General features: G+C 44.9%; 1 protein-coding gene across 1 annotated transcript in view; it reads left to right on the top strand.

The window, feature by feature from the left end:
* The window catches only part of glra1 (glycine receptor, alpha 1), a 167,306-nt gene that overhangs the window by 74,944 nt on the left and 69,419 nt on the right, over positions 1–22,943 (top strand). Inside the window, exons 5-6 of the mRNA XM_078231724.1 lie at positions 167–390; positions 18,175–18,257. Coding sequence (XP_078087850.1) covers positions 167–390; positions 18,175–18,257 — 307 coding nt within the window. The remainder of the gene's footprint in view (positions 1–166; positions 391–18,174; positions 18,258–22,943) is intronic.

Below are 22,943 nucleotides of genomic sequence, written 5' to 3'. Positions count from 1 at the left end.
TGGTTTAGCAGAGGGAAAACCTGAGGTGTTGGTCAAAGGAAAGATGGAGAGTGGGAAAATGGTTGATGCATTTAAGCAGTCTTTTACTCTCATTAATGGTGAACTCTTGCTCGTCTTCTGAGCCCACGTAAACAAGTTGTGTGTGTGTTTCTCTCTCCACCTGCAGGATTATCGACTAAATATTTTCCTACGGCAGCAATGGAATGATCCACGGTTAGCTTACAGCGAGTTTCCCGATGATTCCCTGGATCTGGATCCCTCTATGTTGGATTCTATTTGGAAACCCGATTTATTCTTTGCGAATGAGAAAGGTGCACATTTTCACGAAATTACCACAGACAACAAATTACTGCGAATTTTTAAAAATGGTAACGTCCTCTACAGTATCAGGTAAGTCACAGTCAAATGGAACTGGATGACGAGAGTGCGCAGGCTATTAAGTGAGGGGTGATCATGGAGTATCTATTATAGAGCACACACACACAGCATTGAGCACAGTACAAGCATTCGATGCTGGGTAAGGGATGGATTTAAGAAAAAGGATTTGCATTTATATAGCACTTGTGTCAATATCTCACAGCACTCAAAGCTAATTAAGGCCTACGAGGGAGCAAGTATCTTGGATATGGTCCTGTGTAATGAGACTGGTAAAATTAAGGATCTCCTTGTGAGGGATCCTCTTGGAATGAGTGATCACAATATGGTTGAATTTCTAATACAGATGGAGGGTGAGAAAGTAGGGTCCCAAACCAGTGTCCTCTGCTTGAACAAGGGGGATTACAATAGGATGAGGGCGGAGTTGGTTAATGTAGACTGGGAACACAGACTAATTGGTGGGACAGTTGAGGAACAGTGGAGGATTTTTAAGGAGATTTTTCTCAGTACTCAGCAGAAATATATTCCAGTTTAAAAGAAGGAATGTAAGAAAAGGGATAACCAGCCATGGATAACTAAGGAAATAAAGGAGAGTATCAAATTAAAAACCAATGCATACAGAGTGGCCAAAATTAGTGGGGAACTAGAAGATTGGGAAGGCTTTAAAAAACAACAAAGAACTACTAAGAAAGCAATAAAAAAAGGAAAGATCGATTATGAAAGTAAACTAGCACAAAATATAAAAACTGATAGTAAAAGTTTTTACAAACATATAAAACGGAAAAGAGTGGCTAAAGTAAATGTTGGTCCCTTAGAAGATGAGAAGGGGGATTTCTTAGAAATCTTAGAAAGGATTTAATAATAGGAAACGAGGAAATGGCGGAGGCCTTAAACAAGTTTTTTGTGTCGGTCTTCACAGTGGAGGACACAAATAGCTTACCAATAATTGACGGTCATGGGACTGTATGGCGTGAGGACCTTAAAATGATCACTATTACTAAAGAGGTAGTGCTGGGTAGGCTAATGGGACTAAAGGTAGACAAGTCCCCTGGTCCGGATGGAATGCATCCCAGGGTACTAAAAGAAACGGCAGAAGAAATAGCAAATGCATTAGTTGTAATTTATCAAAATTCACTGGACTATATAAGACTATATAAGACCCTTGTCAGATCCCACTTGGAGTACTGTACTGTGCTCAGTTCTGGTCGCCTCACTATAGGAAGGATGTGGAAAAGATTGAAAGGGTGCAGAGGAGATTTACAAGGATGTTGCCTGGATTGTGTGGCATGCTTTATGAGGATAGGCTGAGGGAGCTCGGTCTTTTCTCCTTGGAGAGACAAAGGATGAGAGGAGACCTAATAGAGGTGTATAAGATGTTGAGAGGCATAGATCGGGTGGACTCTCAGAGGCTTTTTCCCAGGGTGGAAATGTCTGCTATGAGAGGACACAGGTTTAGGGTGCTGGGGGGTAGGTACAGGGGAGATGTTAGGGGTAAGTTTTTCACACAGAGGGTGGTGGGCGAGTGGAATCGGCTGCCATCAGTGGTGGTGGAGGCGAACTCAATAGGGTATTTTAAGAGACTCCTGGATGAGTACATGAAGCTTAATAGGATGGAGGGTTATAGGTAGGTCTAGAAGGTAGGGATGTGTTCGGCACAACTTGTGGGCCGAAGGGCATTTTTGTGCTGTAGTTTTTCTATGTTTCTATGACTCTGGGGAGGTGCCAGCTGATTGGAAAACAGCTAATGTAACGCCACTATTTAAAAAAGAAGGTAGACAAAAGGCAGGTAACTACAGGCCGGTTAGCTTAACATTCGTAGTTGGGAAAATGCTGGAATCTATCTTTAAGGAAGAAATAGCAGGACATCTAGAAAAGAATGGTTCAATCAAGCAGACGCAGCATGGATTCATGAAGGGAAAGTCATGTTTGACTAATTTACTGGAATTTTTTGAGGATATAACGAGTGCGGTTGACAGAGGGGAACTGGTGGATGTGGTGTATTTAGATTTCCAGAAGGCATTCGATAAGGTGCCTCACAAAAGGTTGCTGCATAAGATAAAGAACAAAGAACAATACAGCACAGGAGCGGGCCCTTCGGCCCTCCAAGCCCGCGCCGCTCCCCGGTCCAGGATTGAATCCTGAATCCAGGATCCCCGCCCAATTTTCCAGCCTATCTACATACCAAAATCCTATCCACCGAGCTGTCCCTCACAGCTACGATGCTTTGTTCATTACAACCTATTAACTCACACCCACCCCCCCATTCCAGATCATGTGATCTCCAGGGAGAGGCGAAAACCCAGAGTGAAAAACCCCAGGGCCAATATGGGGAAAAAAATCTGGGAAATTCCTCTCCGACCCCCTGAGGCGATCGAAACGAGTCCAGGAGATCACAATGGCCCTGATCGGGAAATGCTTCCCAACCCTAGTCATTTCCACTTCCACGAACACCATATGAATTCCCTGCCCCCGAGACAGGTTCCCAACTATCCGCAGTCTCGCTCTGTACTGGCACCAGCAAGATGATCATAGAATGAAGCCTTGAAACGAGAAACAAGGAACAATTAGCCCGCGCCGCTCCCTGGTCCAGACTAGACCACTCTTTTGTATCCCTCCATTCCCACTCCGTTCATATAGCTGTCTAGATAAGTCTTAAACGTTCCCAGTGTGTCCGCCTCCACCACCTTGCCCAGCAACACATTCCAGGCCCCCACGACCCTCTGTGTGAAATATGTCCTTCTGATATCTGTGTTAAACCTCCCCCCCTTCACCTTGAACCTATGACCTCTCGTGAACGTCACCACCGACCCGGGGAAAAGCTTCCCACCGTTCACCCTATCTATGCCTTTCATAATTTTATACACCTCTATTAAGTCTCCCCTCATCCTCCGTCTTTCCAAGGAGAACAACCCCAGTTTCCCCAATCTCTCCTCATAACCAAGCCCCTCCATACCAGGCAACATCCTGGTAAACCTCCTCTGTACTCTCTCCAAAGCCTCCACGTCTTTCTGGTAGTGTGGCGACCAGAACTGGACGCAGTATTCCAAATGCGGCCGAACCAACGTTCTATACATCTGCAACATCAGACCCCAACTCTTATACTCTATGCCCCGTCCTATAAAGGCAAGCATGCCATATGCCTTCTTCACCACCTTCTCCACCTGTGACGTCACCTTCAAAGATCTGTGGACTTGCACACCCAGGTCCCTCTGCGTCTCTACACCCTTTATGGTTCTTCCATTTATCGTGTAGCTCCTCCCTACATTATTCCCACCAAAATGCATCACTTCGCATTTATCAGGATTGAACTCCATCTGCCATTTCCTTGCCCAAATTTCCAGCCTATCTATATCCTTCTGTAGCCTCTGACAATGTTCCTCACTATCTGCAAGTCCTGCCAGTTTTGTGTCGTCCGCAAACTTACTGATCACCCCAGTTACTCCTTCTTCCAGATCATTTATATAAATCACAAACAGCAGAGGTCCCAATACAGAGCCCTGCGGTACACCACTAGTCACAGGCCTCCAGCCGGAAAAAGACCCTTCCACTACCACCCTCTGTCTTCTGTGACCAAGCCAGTTCTCCACCCATCTAGCCACCCCCCCCTTTATCCCATGGGATCCAACCTTTTTCACTAGCCTACCATGAGGGACTTTGTCAAACGCTTTACTAAAGTCCATATAGACAACATCCACGGCCCTTCCTTCGTCAACCATTTTGGTCACTTCTTCAAAAAACACCACCAGGTTAGTGAGGCATGACCTCCCTCTCACAAAACCATGCTGACTATCGTTAATGAGTTTATTCCTTTCTAAATGCGCATACATCCTATCTCTAAGAACCTTCTCCAACAACTTCCCCACCACGGACGTCAAGCTCACCGGCCTATAATTACCCGGGTTATCCTTCCTACCCTTCTTAAATAACGGGACCACATTGGCTATCCTCCAATCCTCTGGGACCTCACCTGTGTCCAGTGACGAGACAAAGATTTGCGTCAGAGGCCCAACGATTTCACCTCTCGTCTCCCTGAGCAGCCTTGGATAGATTCCATCAGGCCCTGGGGATTTGTCAGTCTTTATATTCTCTAACAAACCTAACACTTCCTCCTTTGTAATGGAGATTTTCTCCAACGGTTCAACACTCCCCTCAGAGACACTCCCAGTCAACACATCCCTCTCCTTTGTGAATACCGACGCAAAGTATTCATTTAGGATCTCCCCTACTTCTTTGGGCTCCAAGCATAAGTCCCCACTTTTGTCCCTGAGAGGTCCAATTTTTTCCCTAACAACCCTTTTGTTCCTAACGTATGAATAAAATGCCTTGGGATTCTCCTTAATCCTGTCTGCCAAGAACATTTCGTGACCCCTTTTTGCTCTTCTAATTCCCCGTTTGAGTATTTTCCTACTTTCATTGTACTCCACCAGAGCTCCCTCCGTTTTTAGCTGCTTGGACCTAACATGCGCCTCTCTTTTCCTTTTGACCAGTCCCTCAATTTCCCTGGTTATCCACAGTTCTCTAATCCTACCCTTCCTATCCTTCTTTTTTACAGGCACATGCTTGTCCTGTAGCCCTAACAACCGTTCCTTAAAAGACTGCCACATACCAGATGTGGATTTACCCTCAAACAACCTCTCCCAATCAAGAGCTGCCAATTTCTGCCTGATCCCAATAAAGTTAGCCTTCCCCCAATCCAACACCTTACCCTTGGGACACCACTCATCCTTTTCCATCACTATCCTAAAGCTAACAGAATTGTGGTCACTATTTGCCACATGTTCCCCAACCAAAACTTTGAAGACCTGACCGGGCTCATTCCCCAGTACCAGGTCCAGTATAGCCCCCTCTCTAGTTGGGCTGTCCACATATTGTTCCAACGAACCCTCCTGTACACATTTTACAAATTCCTCCCCATCCAGAGTCCCTGCCCTCAGCGATTTCCAGTCTAAAGGTACACGGAGTTGTGGGTAAAGTGTTAGCGTGGATTGAGGATTGGCTATCTAACAGAAAGCAGAGAGTCGGAATAAATGGGTGCTTTTCCGGTTGGCAATCAGTGACTAGTGGCGTGCCGCAGGGATCGGTGCTGGGGCCTCAAATATTTACCATATACACAGATGATCGGGAGAAGGGGACCGAGTGTAGGGTAACAAAGTTTGCGGATGGCACAAAGATGAGTGGGAAAGCAAATTGCGTGGAGGACACAGAGAGTCTGCAGAGAGATTTGGATAGGCTAAGTGATTGGGCAAGGATCTGGCAGATGGAGTATAACGTTGGTAAGTGTGAGGTTATCCACTTTGGAAGGAATAATAGTAAAATGGACCATTATTTAAACGGTGAAAAATTACAACATGCTACTGTGCAGAGGAACCTGGGGGTCCTTGTGCATGAATCACAAAAACTCAGTTTGCAGGTGGAGCAGGTAATCAAGAAGGCAAATAGAATGTTGGCCTTTATCACGAGAGGGATGGAGTATAAAAGCAGGGAGGTCATGCTGCAACTGTACAGGGTGCTGGTGAGGCCGCACCTAGAGTACTGTGTACCATTTTGGTCCCCTTATTTAAGAAAGGATATATTAGCTTTGGAGGGGGTACAGAGAAGGTTCACCAGCTTGATTCCAGAGATGAGGGGGTTAGCTTATGAAGAGAGATTGAGTAGACTGGGTCTGTACTCATTGGAGTTTAGAAGGTTGAGGGGAGATCGTATAGAGACATATAAGATAATGAAGGGGCTAGACAGGGGCGGCACGGTAGCACAGTGGTTAGCACTGCTGCTTCACAGCTCCAGGGTCCCGGGTTCGATTCCCGGCTCGGGTCACTGTCTGTGTGGAGTTTGCACATTCTCCTCGTGTCTGCGTGGGTTTCCTCCGGGTGCTCCGGTTTCCTCCCACAGTCCAAAGATGTGCAGGTTAGGTTGATTGGCCAGGTTAAAAATTGCCCCTTAGGGTCCTGAGATGTGTAGGTTAGTGGGTAAATATGTGGGGGTAGGGCCTGGGTGGGATTGTGGTCGGTGCAGACTCGATGGGCCGAATGGCCTCCTTCTGCACTGTAGGGTTTCTATGATTTCTAGAAGCAGTGAGGTTATTTCCACTTACAATGGAAACAAGAAGTAGGGGGCATAGCCTCAAAATACAGGGGCGTCAATTTAGAACAGAGTTGAGGAGGAACGTCTTCTCCCAGAGGGTAGTGAATCTTTGGAATTCTCTGCCCAATGAAGCAGTAGAGGCTACCTCGTTAAATGTGTTTAAGTCACAGATAGATAGATTTTTAACCATTAAGGGTTATGGGGAGCGGGCAGGTAAGTGGAACTGAACCCACTATCAGATCAGCCATGATCTTATTGAATGGCAGAGCAGGCTTGAGGAGCTAGATGGCCTACTCCTGCTCCTATTTCTTATGTTCTTATGTTCCTATGTTAAGCACTTAATAAAAGCAAATTACTGCGGATGCTGGAATCTGAAACCAAAAAAGAAAATGCTGGAAAATCTCAGCAGGTCTGGCAGCATCTGTAAGGAGAGAAAAGAGCTGACGGTTCAAGTCCAGATGACCCTTTATCAAAGCTTTGACAAAGAGTCATCTGGACTCGAAACGTCAGCTCTTTTCTCTCCTTATAGATGCTGCCAGATTTGCTGAGATTTTCCAGCGTTTTCTCTTTTGGTAACTAAGTACTTAAACTGTTATAATATAGGAAATATTTCAGCCAATTTGCACACAGCAAATTCACCCCACCCTCCTCCAAGGCAGCAATGTGATATTAACCAAACAACCTGTTATTTGTGATGTTGATTGAGGGATAAATATTGGGCAGGAAATCAGGATTAATTCCCCCTTGCTTCAAAAAGTGCCATGGGACCTTTTACATCCACCGAGGCAGGCAGAGGGGGCATCTATTTAACATCTCACTTCTGGCATCCAGACAACATTCCCTCAATACTGCACCGGAGCGTCAGCCTTGATTTTACTTGCTCAAGTCCTGGAGTGGGATTTAAACCCAGACACTCACAGAGGCATGAGTGCAGCCAACTGAGTCACGAGTGACATTGCATAAGTGAATCAGAAAAGGGGTTTACAGGCAGTGGAGGATATCTGACACCTCTCTACTACTGAATAATATATACATTGTTGTGTGTTTGCATGAAGAGTACAAGTATCACATCAAGCAAAAGGCAGCTATAAAAGGTATGAATTAACAAGCAGGCGTACAGTACATAAAACAGCATTGATTATAAGTTCCTGTACAATATCAAGTTATGGACTGGAAGCAAATCTTTCAAGCCAAAGACAATTGGAGGCTCTTTTCATCATACCATCAATCTTTACTGATATAAATCTGGTTTATATTTGAATAAATCACAAGTTACCCTGGAAATTGGTACTCTTATCTTGTACCAGTCCCAGAGCAGAAGCAATGGTCAGTGCACAAATCCAAGTTACAATGCCAGCTGAACTTGGAACATTTCCCAGTGACAAAAGACTTTTTGTTCTGTAATCATAATCTTCTTTTGCTGTTGTTTTCAGGAGTTAGTGTCTTCTGTATCTCCTTGCTATATGCATATATCTTTGCTCATAGACCAGTTAAGTTCCAATATTGGTATAGCACAGGACGCAACCCCCAATATTAACAACATTCATACTGGAGTGTATGCAAAATGGTGAAACTTAAGCAGACCATCTCATAGAACATAGAGAACGTAGAAAAGCTGCAGCACAAACAGGCCCTTCGGCCCACAAGTCGCGCTGAACATGTCCCTACCTACTAGGCTTACCTATAACCCTCTATCTTACTAACTTCCATGAACTTATCCAAAAGTCTCTTAAAAGACCCTATCGAATCCGCCTCCACCACCACTACCGGCAGCCGATTCCACACACCCACCACCCACTGAGTGAAAAACTTACCCCTAACATCTCCTCTGTACCTACTCCCCAGCACCCCAAACCTGTGACCTCTTGTGGCAACCATTTCAGCCCTGGGTAAAAGCCTCTGAGAATCCACCCTATCAATACCTCTCAACATCTTATACACCTCTATCAGGTCACCTCTCATCCTTCGCCTCTCCAAGGAGAAAAGACCTAGCTGTCTCAACCTATCCTCATAAGGCATGCCACCTAATCAGGACAACATCCTCGTAAATCTCCTCTGCACCCGTTCTATGGTTTCCACATCCTTTCTGTAATGAGGCGACCAGAACTGGGCACAGTACTCCAGGTGGGGTCTGACCAGGGTCCTATACAGCTGCAGCATTATCTCCCGATTTCTAAACTCAATTCCTCTATTGATGAAGGCTAGTATTCCATACGCCTTCTTAACCACAGTCTCTACCTGCGACGCTGCTTTGAGCGTCCTATGAACCCGGACCCCAAGATCCTTCTGATCTTCCACACTGCCAAGCGACTTACCCTTAATATTATATTCTTTCATCCTATTTGACCTGCCAAAATGAACCACCACACGCTTATCTGTTTTGAAGTCCATCTGCCACTTCTCCGTCCAGTCTTGCATCTTATCTATGTCTCGTTGCAACTGCTGACATCCCTCTACACTATCCACAACACCACCAACCTTTGTGTCATCAGCAAACTTGTCAACCCATCCTTCCACTTCCTCATCTAGGTCATTTATAAAAATCACAAAGAGCAAGGGTCCCAGAACAGATCCCTGGGGCACTCCACTGGTGACCGACCCCCATGCTGAAAAAGACCCATCTACAACCACTCTTTGCCTTCTGTGGGCAAGCCAGTTCTGAATCCAAAAGGCAATGTCCCCTTGTATCCCATGCCCCTTCACTTTCTCAATAAGCCTTGCGTGGGGCACCTTATCAAATGCCTTGCTGAAATTCACATAAACTACATCTACCGCTCTTCCCTCGTCTATGTGTCTAGTTACATCTTCAAAAAATTCAATTAGGCTCGTAAGGCATGATCTGCCTTGGACAAAGCCATGCTGGCTATTTCTGATCATACTATTCCTCTCCAGATGTTCATAAATCCTGCCTCTCAGGATTTTCTCCATCAACTTACCAACCACTGAGGTTAGACTCACTGGTCTATAATTTCCCGGGCTATCTTTTCTCCCTTTCTTGAATAACGGAACCACATCCGCAATCCTCCAATCCTCCGCAACCTCTCCCGTCTCCATTGATGACGCAAAGATCATCGCCAGAGGCTCAGCAATTTCTTCCCTCACCTCCCACAGTAACCTGGGGTACATCCCATCTGGTCCCGGTGATTTATTTAACTTGATGCTTTTCTAAAACTCCAACACATCCTCTTTCCTAATGTCCACATGCTCAATCTTTTCAGTCCACTGCAAGTCTGCACTGCAACTACCAAGATCCTTTTCCACTGTGAATACTGAAGTAAAGTATTCATTGAGTACCTCATTGAGTACCTCGGAGCTCTTCCAAACAAATTGAATGTTAATAAATGTGTGAGTGGATGAATGGGTGAGTGAGTGAATGGGTAGGTGGGTAAGTGGTGAGGTGGGTAAGTGGGTAAGGTGGTTGTGGGTAAGTTGTTACAAAAGGTAAAGGATGAGTTGCATAGTGATTAAGTAGGTCAGTTGGGTAAGTGAATAAGTGGGTTTGATGGCAAGAGTGGGTAAGTGGGCGATTGGGTGTAGTCGGATTGGGGCACAGCCTGGTTGGCGTAGGTTGGGGTATAGTCTGGTTGGGATACTGCACCCCAGGTTGTTGCATGACTATCTCATATGCACATTAACACACAATATTGCTCAAGAATCAGATCAATGATATGATTCACAAGTTATGTTATCACTATTCTGTTAATGGGCATTTAAAACTATTTCACATCTATAGGAGAACAACTTGGTAAATTTCAAATAATTGCAGCATTTATTTACAATATATATTAAAGTAAATACATGTTTTTAAGACTTGGGTAGAAATTGAATTTAGAAGGTTTTACTTAAAGAAGCAAGGGGCCAAATGTTCCAGTCTCCAGATTATCAGAGACCAGACATACAAGCAAAGATGTACGTCAGCGTCCTGTGGAAACTTGGTGACGTGTGGACATCTTTAGCAATTGCCCTGGAAGTTTCAACAGCCAAATTCCCCTGCTCACCAGAACCCTCCACAAATATCCCTGACTCTGAGATAGAGTCAAAGCCTTGGCACATCTCTGTGGTTGCTCCCCAGGAAATGTTAGCCAGATCAAACCCTAGTCTAATATATGGGTAATTACTCAACTTGATCTCCCAATCAACTGCCATGACTACCCCCCTGCCCTTTACCCGACATGCAGCATGGTGGCACAGTGGTTAGCACTGCTGCCTCACAGCACCAGGGACCCGGATTCAATTCCTGACTTGGGTCACTGTCTGTGCAGAGTCTGCACATTCTCCCTGTGTCTGTGTGGGTTTCCTCCGGGTGCTCTGGTTTCCTCCCACAGTCTGAAAGACGTGCTGGGTAGGTGCATTGGCCATGCTAAATTCTCCCTCAGTGTACCCAAACATGTGCCAAAGTGTGGCGACCAGGGGATTTTCACAGTATATTCATTGCAGTGTTAATTTAAGCTTACTTGTGATGCTAATAAATAAACTTAGACTTGACAAGTCACCTGGCCTGACTACCCTTCCAACCACCTGACTCCTTCCTACCCCAACTAGACTACACCCCAATCCGACTACACCCTACCCCCCACCCGATCACCTGACTACTCTCCTAACCACCAAACTACCCCCTAATGGGGTATCACTCACCCCACCTAACCCACTTACTCACTTACCCACCTGATGTACTTAATCACTACGCAACTCATCCCCTACCTATCATAATCACTTACCCACCTCACACACCACACCACTTAGCCACCTTGCCCCCTACCCACTTACTCACCTCACCACTTACCTATCTACCTACTCACTCACTCACTCACTCATTCGTCCACCCACACATTCATTAACATTCAAACTGGGCTATCCTTACCATATGGCAACTAGTCCTGTAAAAAGAGGATTGTCCTGTCTTCATCACTACCCCCTACCACTTCGCCCCCCCCCCCCCACCCCCGCCACCCCCAACCCAGCTGACTCTACAGTGCTCCAATTGCTTTCCCCAATGGATCCTGATTTGCACATTCCTGTAAAAGCTGGGCTCGAAAGAACCCAGTAGAAAGACACAGCAGCATTAGGTCGAGGAAACTTTTAAGCACAGCAGCATTTCGATGATCTTTGCCACTGCTTGGGAAATCTGAGCTGCAGTTTTGTGATCCTGAATAAAAACCAATATGAGAGAGACTGCTTTTTAAAAAATTCATTCATGGGACATTGTTGTCGCTGGCTGTCCAGCACATCCCTAGTTGCCCTTGTACTGAGTGGCTTGCTAGGCCATTTCAGAGGGCAGTTGAGAGTCAACCACATTGCTGTGGCTCTGGAGTCACATGTAGGCCAGACCAGGTAAGGACGGCAGATTTCCTTCCCTAAAGGACCAGATGGGTTTTTCCAACAATCAATAATGGTTTAAATCATAGAATTGATTTAAACCATTATTGATTGTTGGAAAAACCCATCTGGTCCTTTAGGGAAGGAAATCTGCCGTCCTTACCTGGTCTGGCCTACATGTGACTCCAGAGCCACAGCAATGTGGTTGACTCTCAACTGCCCTCTGAAATGGCCTAGCAAGCCACTCAGTACAAGGGCAACGAGGGATGTGCTGGACAGCCAGCGACAACAATGTCCCATGAATGAATTTTTTAAAAAGCAGTCTCTCTCATATTTCATAGTCATCAGTAGATTCTTAATTCCAGATAATTTCTATTGAATTCAAATTCCACCAGCTGCCGTGGCGGGATTTGAACCTGGTCCCCAGAACATTAGCTGAGTTTCTGGATTAATAGTCTGGTGATAATACCACTAGACCATCGCCTTTCCTTAGCTTGCATCTCAAAAGGGGATGCTGAGTTCAAGCTGAGCGATAATTGTGTGGGAATTTCTTTTTTAAATCAATTCCTTTCTAATCCAAAGACTTGCTGGAGATTTATTAGTTTGTTACCTGTGTCCTACAGCTTTATATGTTCATAAATAATCTGCTTTCATCGACAGCTGCAGGGATACTATCAGTATAAGTCAGCAGTCAAGTCACTACCTGAATGCTGAGCACATGAAGCTAATAAGATCCTCTACAGCAGGACAGGTCCCTCCATCTCAGCTTTGTAACAGCTAAAGTTTAAGATCAGTCCAGCCTGAAGCTGGGGTTGTAAAGTACAACTGTTGCTCAATTCCTCCTAATATTTAAAAACAGTCACTGGGTGGGCTGATATTTAAGTATGTGTCCTCAGCATGGACTCCTGCTTTGCATTCCACATCTAACCATTGCGGCACACAATTTTCTCTTCATTTCCCCAATGAGTTCAATTTCCTTCAAAACCCCTGAGGCATAATTGGTTTTCTTTCTGAAGATGTTCCAACACAGCAAATGGTTTCACCAATGATCTATCCAAGGTTAAGAATAACTTTTGTTGGCTTGCAGTCAAGTGCCCTTCATATGCCTGCCAATATTTGATTAGCCATATTGGCAACAGATGGCTAGATATAATTGACTGGATGCTTTCAGTGAATGGTCATAAATCATGTAAAATGATCAATCTTTTCACACTTTTACTTAAAGACATCATGAAGGTGGACCACACGCATGTTCGTGGTATTATTTCAGAGGAAGATGGTAGCACAGCGGGGATGCCTCTGGATGCTTGGGCTAATGATCTGCATACATGAGTTTAAAATCCCACTGCGGCAGCTGGAGAATGAATGAATTAATTAAGTAAATAAATATGAAATATAAAGCTAGCAGTGGTAATGTTGACTGTGTAATACACAGATTGTTGTAACTGTCCATCTAAAGTCCTTCAGGGAAGGGAACACAAACCAGGAAAGAGAGTGTGGTCAGAGCTTAATTCCTCTGAAATGACCTTGCCAACCCATAAATTGTACCAAACCACTACAATACGGATACAATTGGGCAACCAGCCCAGCATTGACTTAAGCATCCGGTTTTAATTGACAACAACTGACCCTGTATCCGGAGACTTCTTCCAAAATTGGGAGAGTTGTTCCACTGATTAGTTATTCAACAGCCTAACATGGACATGCTCACAGAATAAAAACAAAGAACAATACAGCTCAGGAACAGGCCCTTCCGCCCACCAAGCCAGCACCAATACATGGTTTCTCTCCCTCTGTTCACCTCCCATTCATGTATCAATCAAGGTACACCGTGAATGTTGCCAAGGTGCCTGCTTCCACCACCCCCGCTGGCTGTGTATTCCAGGCACTCAGCGCCCTCTGTGTGAAAAACTTTCACTGCACATCTCCCCTCAACTTACTACCTATCACCTTAAACCTGTGCCCTTTTGTAGTCAACTCTTCCAGCCTGGGAAAAAGCCTCTGACTATCCACCCTATCTATGCCTCTCATAATTTTGTAAACTTCCAACAAGTGCCACACCTATAATGTGGCAGGATTCTCAGACTTGTCCAAGACCATCACCATTCCTGGGCGTGTTCTGTCTGACTGCTGGCGGTTTACAATCAGGAAGTAAAACCCTTGGATTTCTCAACAATGATTCAGACCCCATTAAGCCCATGGCTTCAGATCAATCATGGGAAAGGAAACCTGGTTCTGATTACAAACTACCATCCTCCCTCAAATGATGAATCTGTATACCTCCATATTGAACGCCACTTGGATGGAGCTCTGAGTATAACTAAGGAACAGATTGTGTTTAGTTGAGGACTGCAATGTCTGTCACCAAGATCGGTTTTGTAGTTTCATTAGCTGACTGAGTCCTAAAGGACATATCATAGAAACATAGAAATCCTACAGTGCAGAAAGAGGCCATTTGGCCCATCGAGTCTGCACCGACCACAATCCCACCCAGGCCCTACTCCCTTATCCCTACATATTTACCCGCTAATCCCGCTAAACTACGCATCTCAGGACACTAAGGGGCAATTTTAGCATGGCCAATCAACCTAACCCGCACATCTTTGGACTGTGGGAGGAAACTGGAGAACCCGGAGGAAACCCACGCAGACACGAGGAGAATGTGCAGACTACACACAGACAGTGACCCAAGCCGGGAATCGAACCCAGGGCCCTGGAGCTGTGAAGCAGCAGTGCTAACCACTGTGCTACCGTGCCGCCCATCTATATCTGCTAGATGTTGTCATGGGGCAGATAATGAGAGAACCAACTTGAGCGAAAAACATTATTCACTTTGTCCTCACCAATATACCTGTCACAACTGTATCTGTCCATGGCAGTATTGATAGGAGTGACCACCTTGTAGAGACAAAGTCCCGTTTTCACACTGACAGCACCTGCCATCAGGTTGTGTGGCACTACCACTGTGCTAAAATGGGATAGATTCAGAACAGATTTCGCAACTGAAAACTGGACATCTGTGAGACACTGTGGCCTTCCACAGCAGAATTGTTTGTCCCACAATTTGTAACCTCATGGCCTGGCAACCCTGGTTCATCGAGCAGTGTAGGAGAACATGCCACAAGCCACCAGGCAGAGCTAAATATGAGATGCCAACCTTGTGAAACTGCAATTCAGGACCTCATGCATGCTCAACAGCAGAAACATCATGCAACAAACAGAGCTAAATGATCACACAACCGATGGATCGATTCAAAGCTCTGCAAACCTGCCACAGTCAGACATTAATGCTGGCTGACAATGAAACAAATAACAGGAAGGGAAGGATGAATACCCCATTCTTATTAATGGTGGAGCCCAAAACATGAGTGCAAAAAAGAAGGCTGAAGTGTTTGCAAACAGCTTCAGCCAGAAGTGCTGAGCGGGTGATTCAACACAGCCTTCCGAAATCCTCACCATCACACAAATGAGTAATCAGTCAATTTGGTTCACTTTTGTGATATGAAGAAACAGCTGAGTGCACTGAACACCACATCCTGGCTGTAGTGCAGTGACCTTATGTCTACTGTGCTCCTCGCCAAGCTGTTCCAGTACAGATACCACACTGGTATTTACCTAGCAGTGGAAAATTGCTCAGGTATATCCTGTCCACAAAAAGCAGCCAGATTCAGTATCATCACCATCAGCCTACTCTCAATCAGTAACAAAATGATGGAAAAGGGTTGTTGACACTGATATCAATCAGCATTTACTCAGCAATCATATGATCACCAAGACTCACTTTTAGTTCCGCCAGGACCACTCGTATTAAGATCTCATTATGGGCTTGGTCCAAACATAGAAAAATTAACTGGAATTCAGAGGTGAGGTAGAAGTGCCTGCAGTTAGCATCAAGGAAGCATTTGACCCTATGTGGCATAAAGAACTCCTGGTAAAATTGAAGTCAATGGGAATCAGGGCATCCAGCACAAAGGAAGGTGGTTGTAGATGTTGGAGGATGATGCTCTCAGCTTGATAACATGGAGGCAAGAGTTCCTCAAAGTAGTGTGCCAAGCCTAAACATCTTCAGCTGCTTCATCAATGCCTTTCCATCCATCATAAGATCAGAAATGTTCACTGCTGACTGCACAATATTCTATTGCATTCACAACTCCTCAGATACTGCCGGCTTTGCAGCAAGTTGTGAGCAACATTCAGGCTTGGGCTGATAAGTGGCAAGTTGCATTCGCACAAATGCCCCGCGATGATCTTCTCCAATAAGAGAGAAGCTAACCACCAATCCTTGACATTCAGTAGCATTATCATCAACAAATCTCTCACCAATTAACATCTGGAGTCAGCAACGATCAAGAACTTAACTGGACCAGTCACATGGATAAAGTGACAGGAGACGGTCAGAAGTTGAGAATTCTGGAGTTAGTAACACGTCTCATGATTCCCTAAAGCCCTTCCACTGCCCACAAGGTACAAGTCAGGAATGTAATGGGGTACTATCCACTTGTTTGGAGGATTGCAGCTCCAACAACCCTCAAGAAGCTCAACACCAACGAGGACAAAAGCTTTCCAATTGCAACACTCACTATGGGCGGCACGGTAGCACAATGGTTAGCACTGCTGCTTCACAGCTCCAGGGACCTGGGTTCGATTCCCGGCTCGGGTCACTGTCTGTGCGGAATTTGCACATTCTCCCTGTGTCTGCATGGGTTTCCTCCGGGTGCTCCGGTTTCCTCCCACAGTCCAAAGATGTGCAGGTTAGGTTGATTGGCCAAGCTAAATTGCCCCTTAGTGTCCCGGGGTGCGTAGGTTAGAGGGATTAGCGGGTAAATATGTAGGGATACGGGGATAGGGCCTGGGTGAGATTGTTGTCGGTGCAGACTCAATGGGCCGAATGGCCTCTTTCTGCACTGTAGGGTTTCTATGGTTTAGGGCGGCACGGTAGCACAGTGGTTAGCACTGCTGCTTCACAGCTCCAGGGACCTGGGTTCGATTCCCGGCTTGGGTCACTGTCTGTGTGGAGTTTGCACATTCTCCTCGTGTCTGCGTGGGTTTCCTCCGGGTGCTCTGGTTTCCTCCCACAGTCCAAAGATGTGTGGGTTAGGTTGATTGGCCATGCTAAAATTACCCCTTAGTGTCCTGAGATGCGTAGGTTAGAGGGATTAGAGGGTAAAATATGTAGGGATATGGGGGTAGGGCCTGGGTGGGATTGTGGTCGGTGCAGACTCGATGGGCCGAATGGCCTCTTTCTGTACTGTAGGGTTTCTATGATTTCCCTCCTCCACCGGTGCATTGTGGCTGCAGAATTCAGGCTGTCAAATCTTCCTCACCCAGCACTCTTAACCCGCGACCTTCACTAGCTGGAAGGACAAGGGTATCAGGTGCATGACACCATCACCACCTCCAAGACACCTTCCAAGTTACACATCCTCTTAGCTTGGGAATATTTTGCAGTTCCTTCACGCACTGTGTCAAAATCCTAGAACTCCCTCCCTAATGTTGTGGGAATACCTTCACCACATGGATTAGATAGGTTTGAAAAGGTGGCTCACACATGCCTTCTCTAAGGCAGTTAGAGATAAGCAATTAGGGCTGGCTTTGCCAGCAAAGCCCCCATTCCAAAAATTAATAAAAAGAGAGTGTTAATGTGGGTAGTGCTTTTAATATCCTGGTTCATATGCATGAGCGGAGAAATAATGACGATACACTGTAATTGAAAGGTAATCATAGTTGCCTACGGAGCAATGATTGATACAAATAACAGTGGGGTCATCGCATTGATTATTCGGGGATTTATTGCATTAAAGAGTGACAGGCTGAGAAATTATTCTAACTGCCTCTGTGTGTGTAGAGAGGAGAGATGATCATTTACAGTGGGCAGTTGATTGCAGTAGTGTTTGTAGCAGTGATCACAGTAATTGGTAGATAAAGGATGAACTCAGTGGGCACTGATTAGATCATTGGAAAGGAGGAATGAATGCATTCGCTAGTGGGGGAGTTAATGGTAGTAGTTACTGGGGGAGCGCTCAAAGTAACTGGCATGACATGACCACAATAAGTGCAGAGAGAAGGAACTAGCACAAATTCATCAGTTCAAGTTACAATCAACCATAGATCAATTTACCATCTGCTGTTTTCATTAAGAAGTAGAGATAACGTTCTTTTTGCATTAAGAACAACCCAGAGCACAGTACAGATTCCATTGGTCAATGTTATTGACTCAGCATTCTGGAACAACTAAGTACCAACATCTAGAAACAATCGTAGAAATAAATTGAAGTGTAGTGTTCATCAGAATGGGTGAGAGAATTGGAAAATATTGCACATTTGAAGAATGTTGTGCAGAGCTTAGGCCACTTAACTTGACCTCCATACCCATTGTAAAAACAATTCCTTACTTCTTTTCAGGTTAACCCTGAGTCTCGCCTGTCCCATGGATTTGAAGAATTTCCCAATGGATGTGCAAACATGTATAATGCAACTTGAAAGCTGTAAGTGTCTTCTATTTATTAGGTCATTTGACTATCAAGGTCAAAAACTAACAATCTAAACATGTGATTTTTTTTCTTAATGTACTCCTTAATAAATGCTTATCACTATTGGCAACTCCTAGACTCTGAACTTAAAAGCCTTTTGCTAAAGGTATAAATTTGGGTATTGTTGCATGTGACCAAAATGTATTATAGTATTGCTGTATTGCATTTTCTGGTAGATCTAGAATGAATGAACATAGAACATAGAACAGTACAGCACAGAACAGGCCCTTCAGCCCACGATGTTGTGCCGAGCTTTATCTGAAACCAAGATCAAGCTATCCCACTCCCTATCATCCTGGTGTGCTCCATGTGCCTATCCAATAACCGCTTAAATATTCCTAAAGTGTCTGACTCCACTATCACTGCAGGCAGTCCATTCCACACCCTAACCACTCTGCGTAAAGAACCTACCTCTGATATCCTTCCTATATCTCCCACCACGAACCCTATAGTTATGCCCCCTTGTAATAGCTCCATCCACCCGAGGAAATAGTCTTTGAACGTTCACTCTATCTATCCCCTTCATCATTTTATAAACCTCTATTAAGTCTCCCCTCAGCCTCCTCCACTCCAGAGAGAACAGCCCTAGCTCCCTCAACCTTTCCTCATAAGACCTACCCTCCAAACCAGGCAGCATCCTGGTAAATCTCCTTTGCACTCTTTCCAGCGCTTCCACATCCTTCTTATAGTGAGGTGACCAGAACTGCACACAATATTCCAAATGTGGTCTCACCAAGGTCCTGTACAGTTGCAGCATAACCCCACGGCTCTTAAACTCCAACCCCCTGTTAATAAAAGCTAACACACTATAGGCCTTCTTCACAGCTCTATCCACTTGAGTGGCAACCTTTAGAGATCTGTGGATATGGACCCCAAGATCTCTCTGTTCCTCCACAGTCTTCAGAACCCTACCTTTGACCCTGTAATCCACATTTAAATCAGTCCTACCAAAATGAATCACCTCACATTTATCAGGGTTAAACTCCATTTGCCATTTTTCAGCCCAGCTTTGCATCCTATCTATGTCTCTTTGCAGCCTGCAACAGCCCTCCACCTCATCCACTACTCCACCAATCTTGGTGTCATCAGCAAATTTACTGATCCACCCTTCAGCCCCTTCCTCTAACTCATTAATAAAAATCACAAAGAGCAGAGGACCAAGCACTGATCCCTGTGGCACTCCGCTAGCAGCCTGCCTCCAGTCCGAAAATTTTCCATCCACCACCACCCTCTGTCTTCGATCAGATAGCCAGTTACCTATCCAATCGGCCAACTTTCCCTCTATCCCACACCTCCTTACTTTCATCATAAGCCGACCATGGGGGACCTTATCAAACGCCTTACTAAAATCCATGTATATGAAATTAACTGCCCTACCTTCATCAACACAGTTAGTTGGGGACAAAAATATTTCTTGGATGTCCTCTACCATGTCTCTTCCAGACCATTTTCTCTCTGTGGAGGGAAGAACCAATTGCAAATAATAGTGGTGCTTGAGGATTTTACAGAAGTAGGCATGAGGTTATGGAGCAATTTGAAAACAAAGATGAGCATTTTGACATCAAGATGTTGCTTGATCAGAATCCAGTATAGGTCAGCGAGCACAAGAGTAGCAAATGAATGGCACTTGGTGTGAGTTAATTTTAAGTTATGTTTATTTATTAGTATCACAAGTAAGCTTACATTAACACTGCAGTGAAGTTACTGTGAAAATCCCCTAGTCGCCACACTCCAGCGCCTGTTCGGGTACACTGAGGGAGAATTTAGCATGGCCAATGCACCTAACCAGCACGTCTTTCGGACACGCTATTCTGCCCATTGAGTCTGCTGCACCTTTCAATGAAATTAATACTGATCTAATGTGATAATCCTCAACTCCACTTTCCCACCTTCTCCCTGTAATCCTTGATTCCCGTACTGGTTAAAATAAGTTTAGAGTCAAGCATGTTGAGTCACATATGGACAAGATCACCAAATTTTCTTCCCAAAAGGTCATTCATGAACCAGTTCTTGTGACAATCTGAAAGTTTCATAGATACATTTACTGTTACAGTATCAACTTTTTTTTTAGGTGAACATTCTGGGGCAATCTATCCTTTCTTACTCAATTCCAATTATCTCGTGTGATGCAGACCCTTGCTATTGGCAGCCTCTATCATTATTATATACAATTACTCTCAATTACTCTTTATATGCTTATCCTTTGTAGTTAGCTCCATTATAAATATCTGTCCTTTAATTATTGTGCTACCTTCCTTATTGTTCTAACTGTATCTAATGCTTTCTATTGCAATAAACCAGACTTGTTTGTGAGACTAACCTACAAACACGCCATTGTATGATATCCCTTTGTTCATTATTGTCGAAGAAGATTAACTTGTTTAAAATAAGTGGGTTAATACCTTACTTAAAATAGCAAACAAAACAAATGCAATAGGAACAATTGAGATGAGACAACTTGCAGTGTAAACTTAAAGTGAAACATTAAAATTTATTTATTAGCATCACAAGTAGGCTTACATTAACACTGCAATGAAGTTACTGTGAAAATCCCCAAGTCACCACACTCCGGCGCCTGTTTGGGTACACTGAGGGAAAACTTAGCATGGCCAATGCACCTAACCAGCACGTCTTTCAGACTGTGGGAGGAAACCCACACAGACACGAGGAGAACATGCAGCCTTCTAAAAAAACATATATAAAACTTAACATTTGTATTGTGCTTTTCACAACCACTGGGTGTCCCAAAGTGATTTATAGTCAGTTAAGTACTTTTTTGAAGTGTAGTCACTGTTGCGATGTAGGAAATCATTTTCACACACCAAACTCCCACAAACAGCAATGTGATAATGACCAGAGAATGTTTTTTGTGATGTTGATTGAAGGTTAAATATTGGCCAGGACACTGAGGATAACTAACCTGCTCTTCTTCAAAATAGCACAATGGGATCTTTTACATCAACCCAATCAGACATAGAAACATAACAAATAGAAGCAGGAGTAGGCCATTCGGCCCCTATGAGCCTGTTCCGCCATTCATTTGGATCATGGCTGATCATCAAATTCACTACCCTGATCCCGCCTTCCCCCCTCATCCCTTGATCCCTTTAGCCCCAAGAGCGATATTTAAATTCTTATTGAAATCACGCAATGCTTTGGCCTCAAAACAGATGGGGCCTTGGTTCAGGCATTTCACCCAAAAGATAGTGAGCAAAATGTTCTCCTTTTTTTCAGAGGGTCAACTCAGGCTGGAAAAACACTGTGTAGCTACGTGCCCCCGCCACCCCCCCCCCCCCCCCCCCCGCCCCCCCACCCAACCCCCAGCTATGCTGCCGACTTTTCCCACTGAATTATTAAATACTGAAAAAAATCCCAGCAGTGAGTCTCACAACATCATGCAGAGCTTGGGCAAGACCCTGGGGGCTGTACTTAGCTGTGCGCCCCCTGGTGGGGTCTGTTCACCAATTCCCTGTTGTACAAAACCTGTCGAGAATCCTGGGGGAAGTGACGTCACACCATCGGTGGGGTGGGGGGGGACTTTCGTATCTGGAGGATTTTCCAGTCGGGATGCCCGCTAATTATATTTAAATGAATTCAAATGGGGGTCCCATCATTGCATGACTGGGACCTCATTACACTACTGGCAGAAGGCGGGGACAATCAAGCGATGAAATCCCACTGGCTTAAAAGCCTTTTTGGGACTCCCTTCGATTCTCCACCCCCTCCACCATTACCGGCCACCGAAAACAGGAACGGAAAATCCACCCCTCTCCCGTACCTCTGACAATATAGCACTCTCTCGGTGCTGCAATGGAATGTTAGCCTTGATTCCTGAGCTCCAGCACTGGAGTGGGACTTAAACCCAGAACCTTGTTAATCAGAGGCCAGGGTGGTTCCAACGGAACCACAGTTGACACTATCATTATCCTCTGCAATTAATCTGTACCAACCCACTGCTGTTATTCCCTTTATAATTATTACCATTTATAGTTACCCTGACATTGAACTCTTGTTCTGCTTTTTGTTTCATATCATGCCCTACGACTGTTGCATTTATTACGTATTCATCCAAGACTAGGCTGATGAGAGAACATTCAGCTCTGACTTTTACTAGTAAGGGACCTGTTTGGGACGCCTCATTCCTGTTCATAGTGGGAAAGGATTTCCACCAAAACATATGTCCCAAAATTGAAAATTAATTTTCATTAAATAGGCAACCTCATAGAGAAGCAAGTGAATGGCCAATGGGAAAATTGAAAATTATTATTCGTCACAATACCGTGATTGCTAATAGTTTGCAGTTAATAAGGGACTGAGACTCCTTGTTATAGTGGAAATATAGTGGGGCGGCACAGTGGTCAGCACGGCTGCCTCACAGTACCAGGGACCTGGGTTCAATTCCCGTCTTGGGTTACTGTCTGTACGGAGTCTGCATGTTCTCTGCATGGGTTTCCTCTGGGTTCTCTGGCTTCCTCCACAGTCCGAAAGACGTGCTGGTTAGGGGATTTTCACAGTAACTTCATTGCAGTGTCACAAGTAAGCCTACTTGTGACACTGCAATGAAGTTACTGTGAAAATCCCCTAGTTGCCATACTCTGGCACCTGTGCGGGCACACTGAGGGAGAATTTAGCATGGCCAAT

Source organism: Mustelus asterias, chromosome 16, assembly GCF_964213995.1.
Source record: "Mustelus asterias chromosome 16, sMusAst1.hap1.1, whole genome shotgun sequence".
Taxonomy (NCBI): domain Eukaryota; kingdom Metazoa; phylum Chordata; class Chondrichthyes; order Carcharhiniformes; family Triakidae; genus Mustelus; species Mustelus asterias.
The sequence above is the reverse complement of the archived record's forward strand: the minus strand, read 5'-3'. Positions and strand labels throughout refer to the sequence as shown.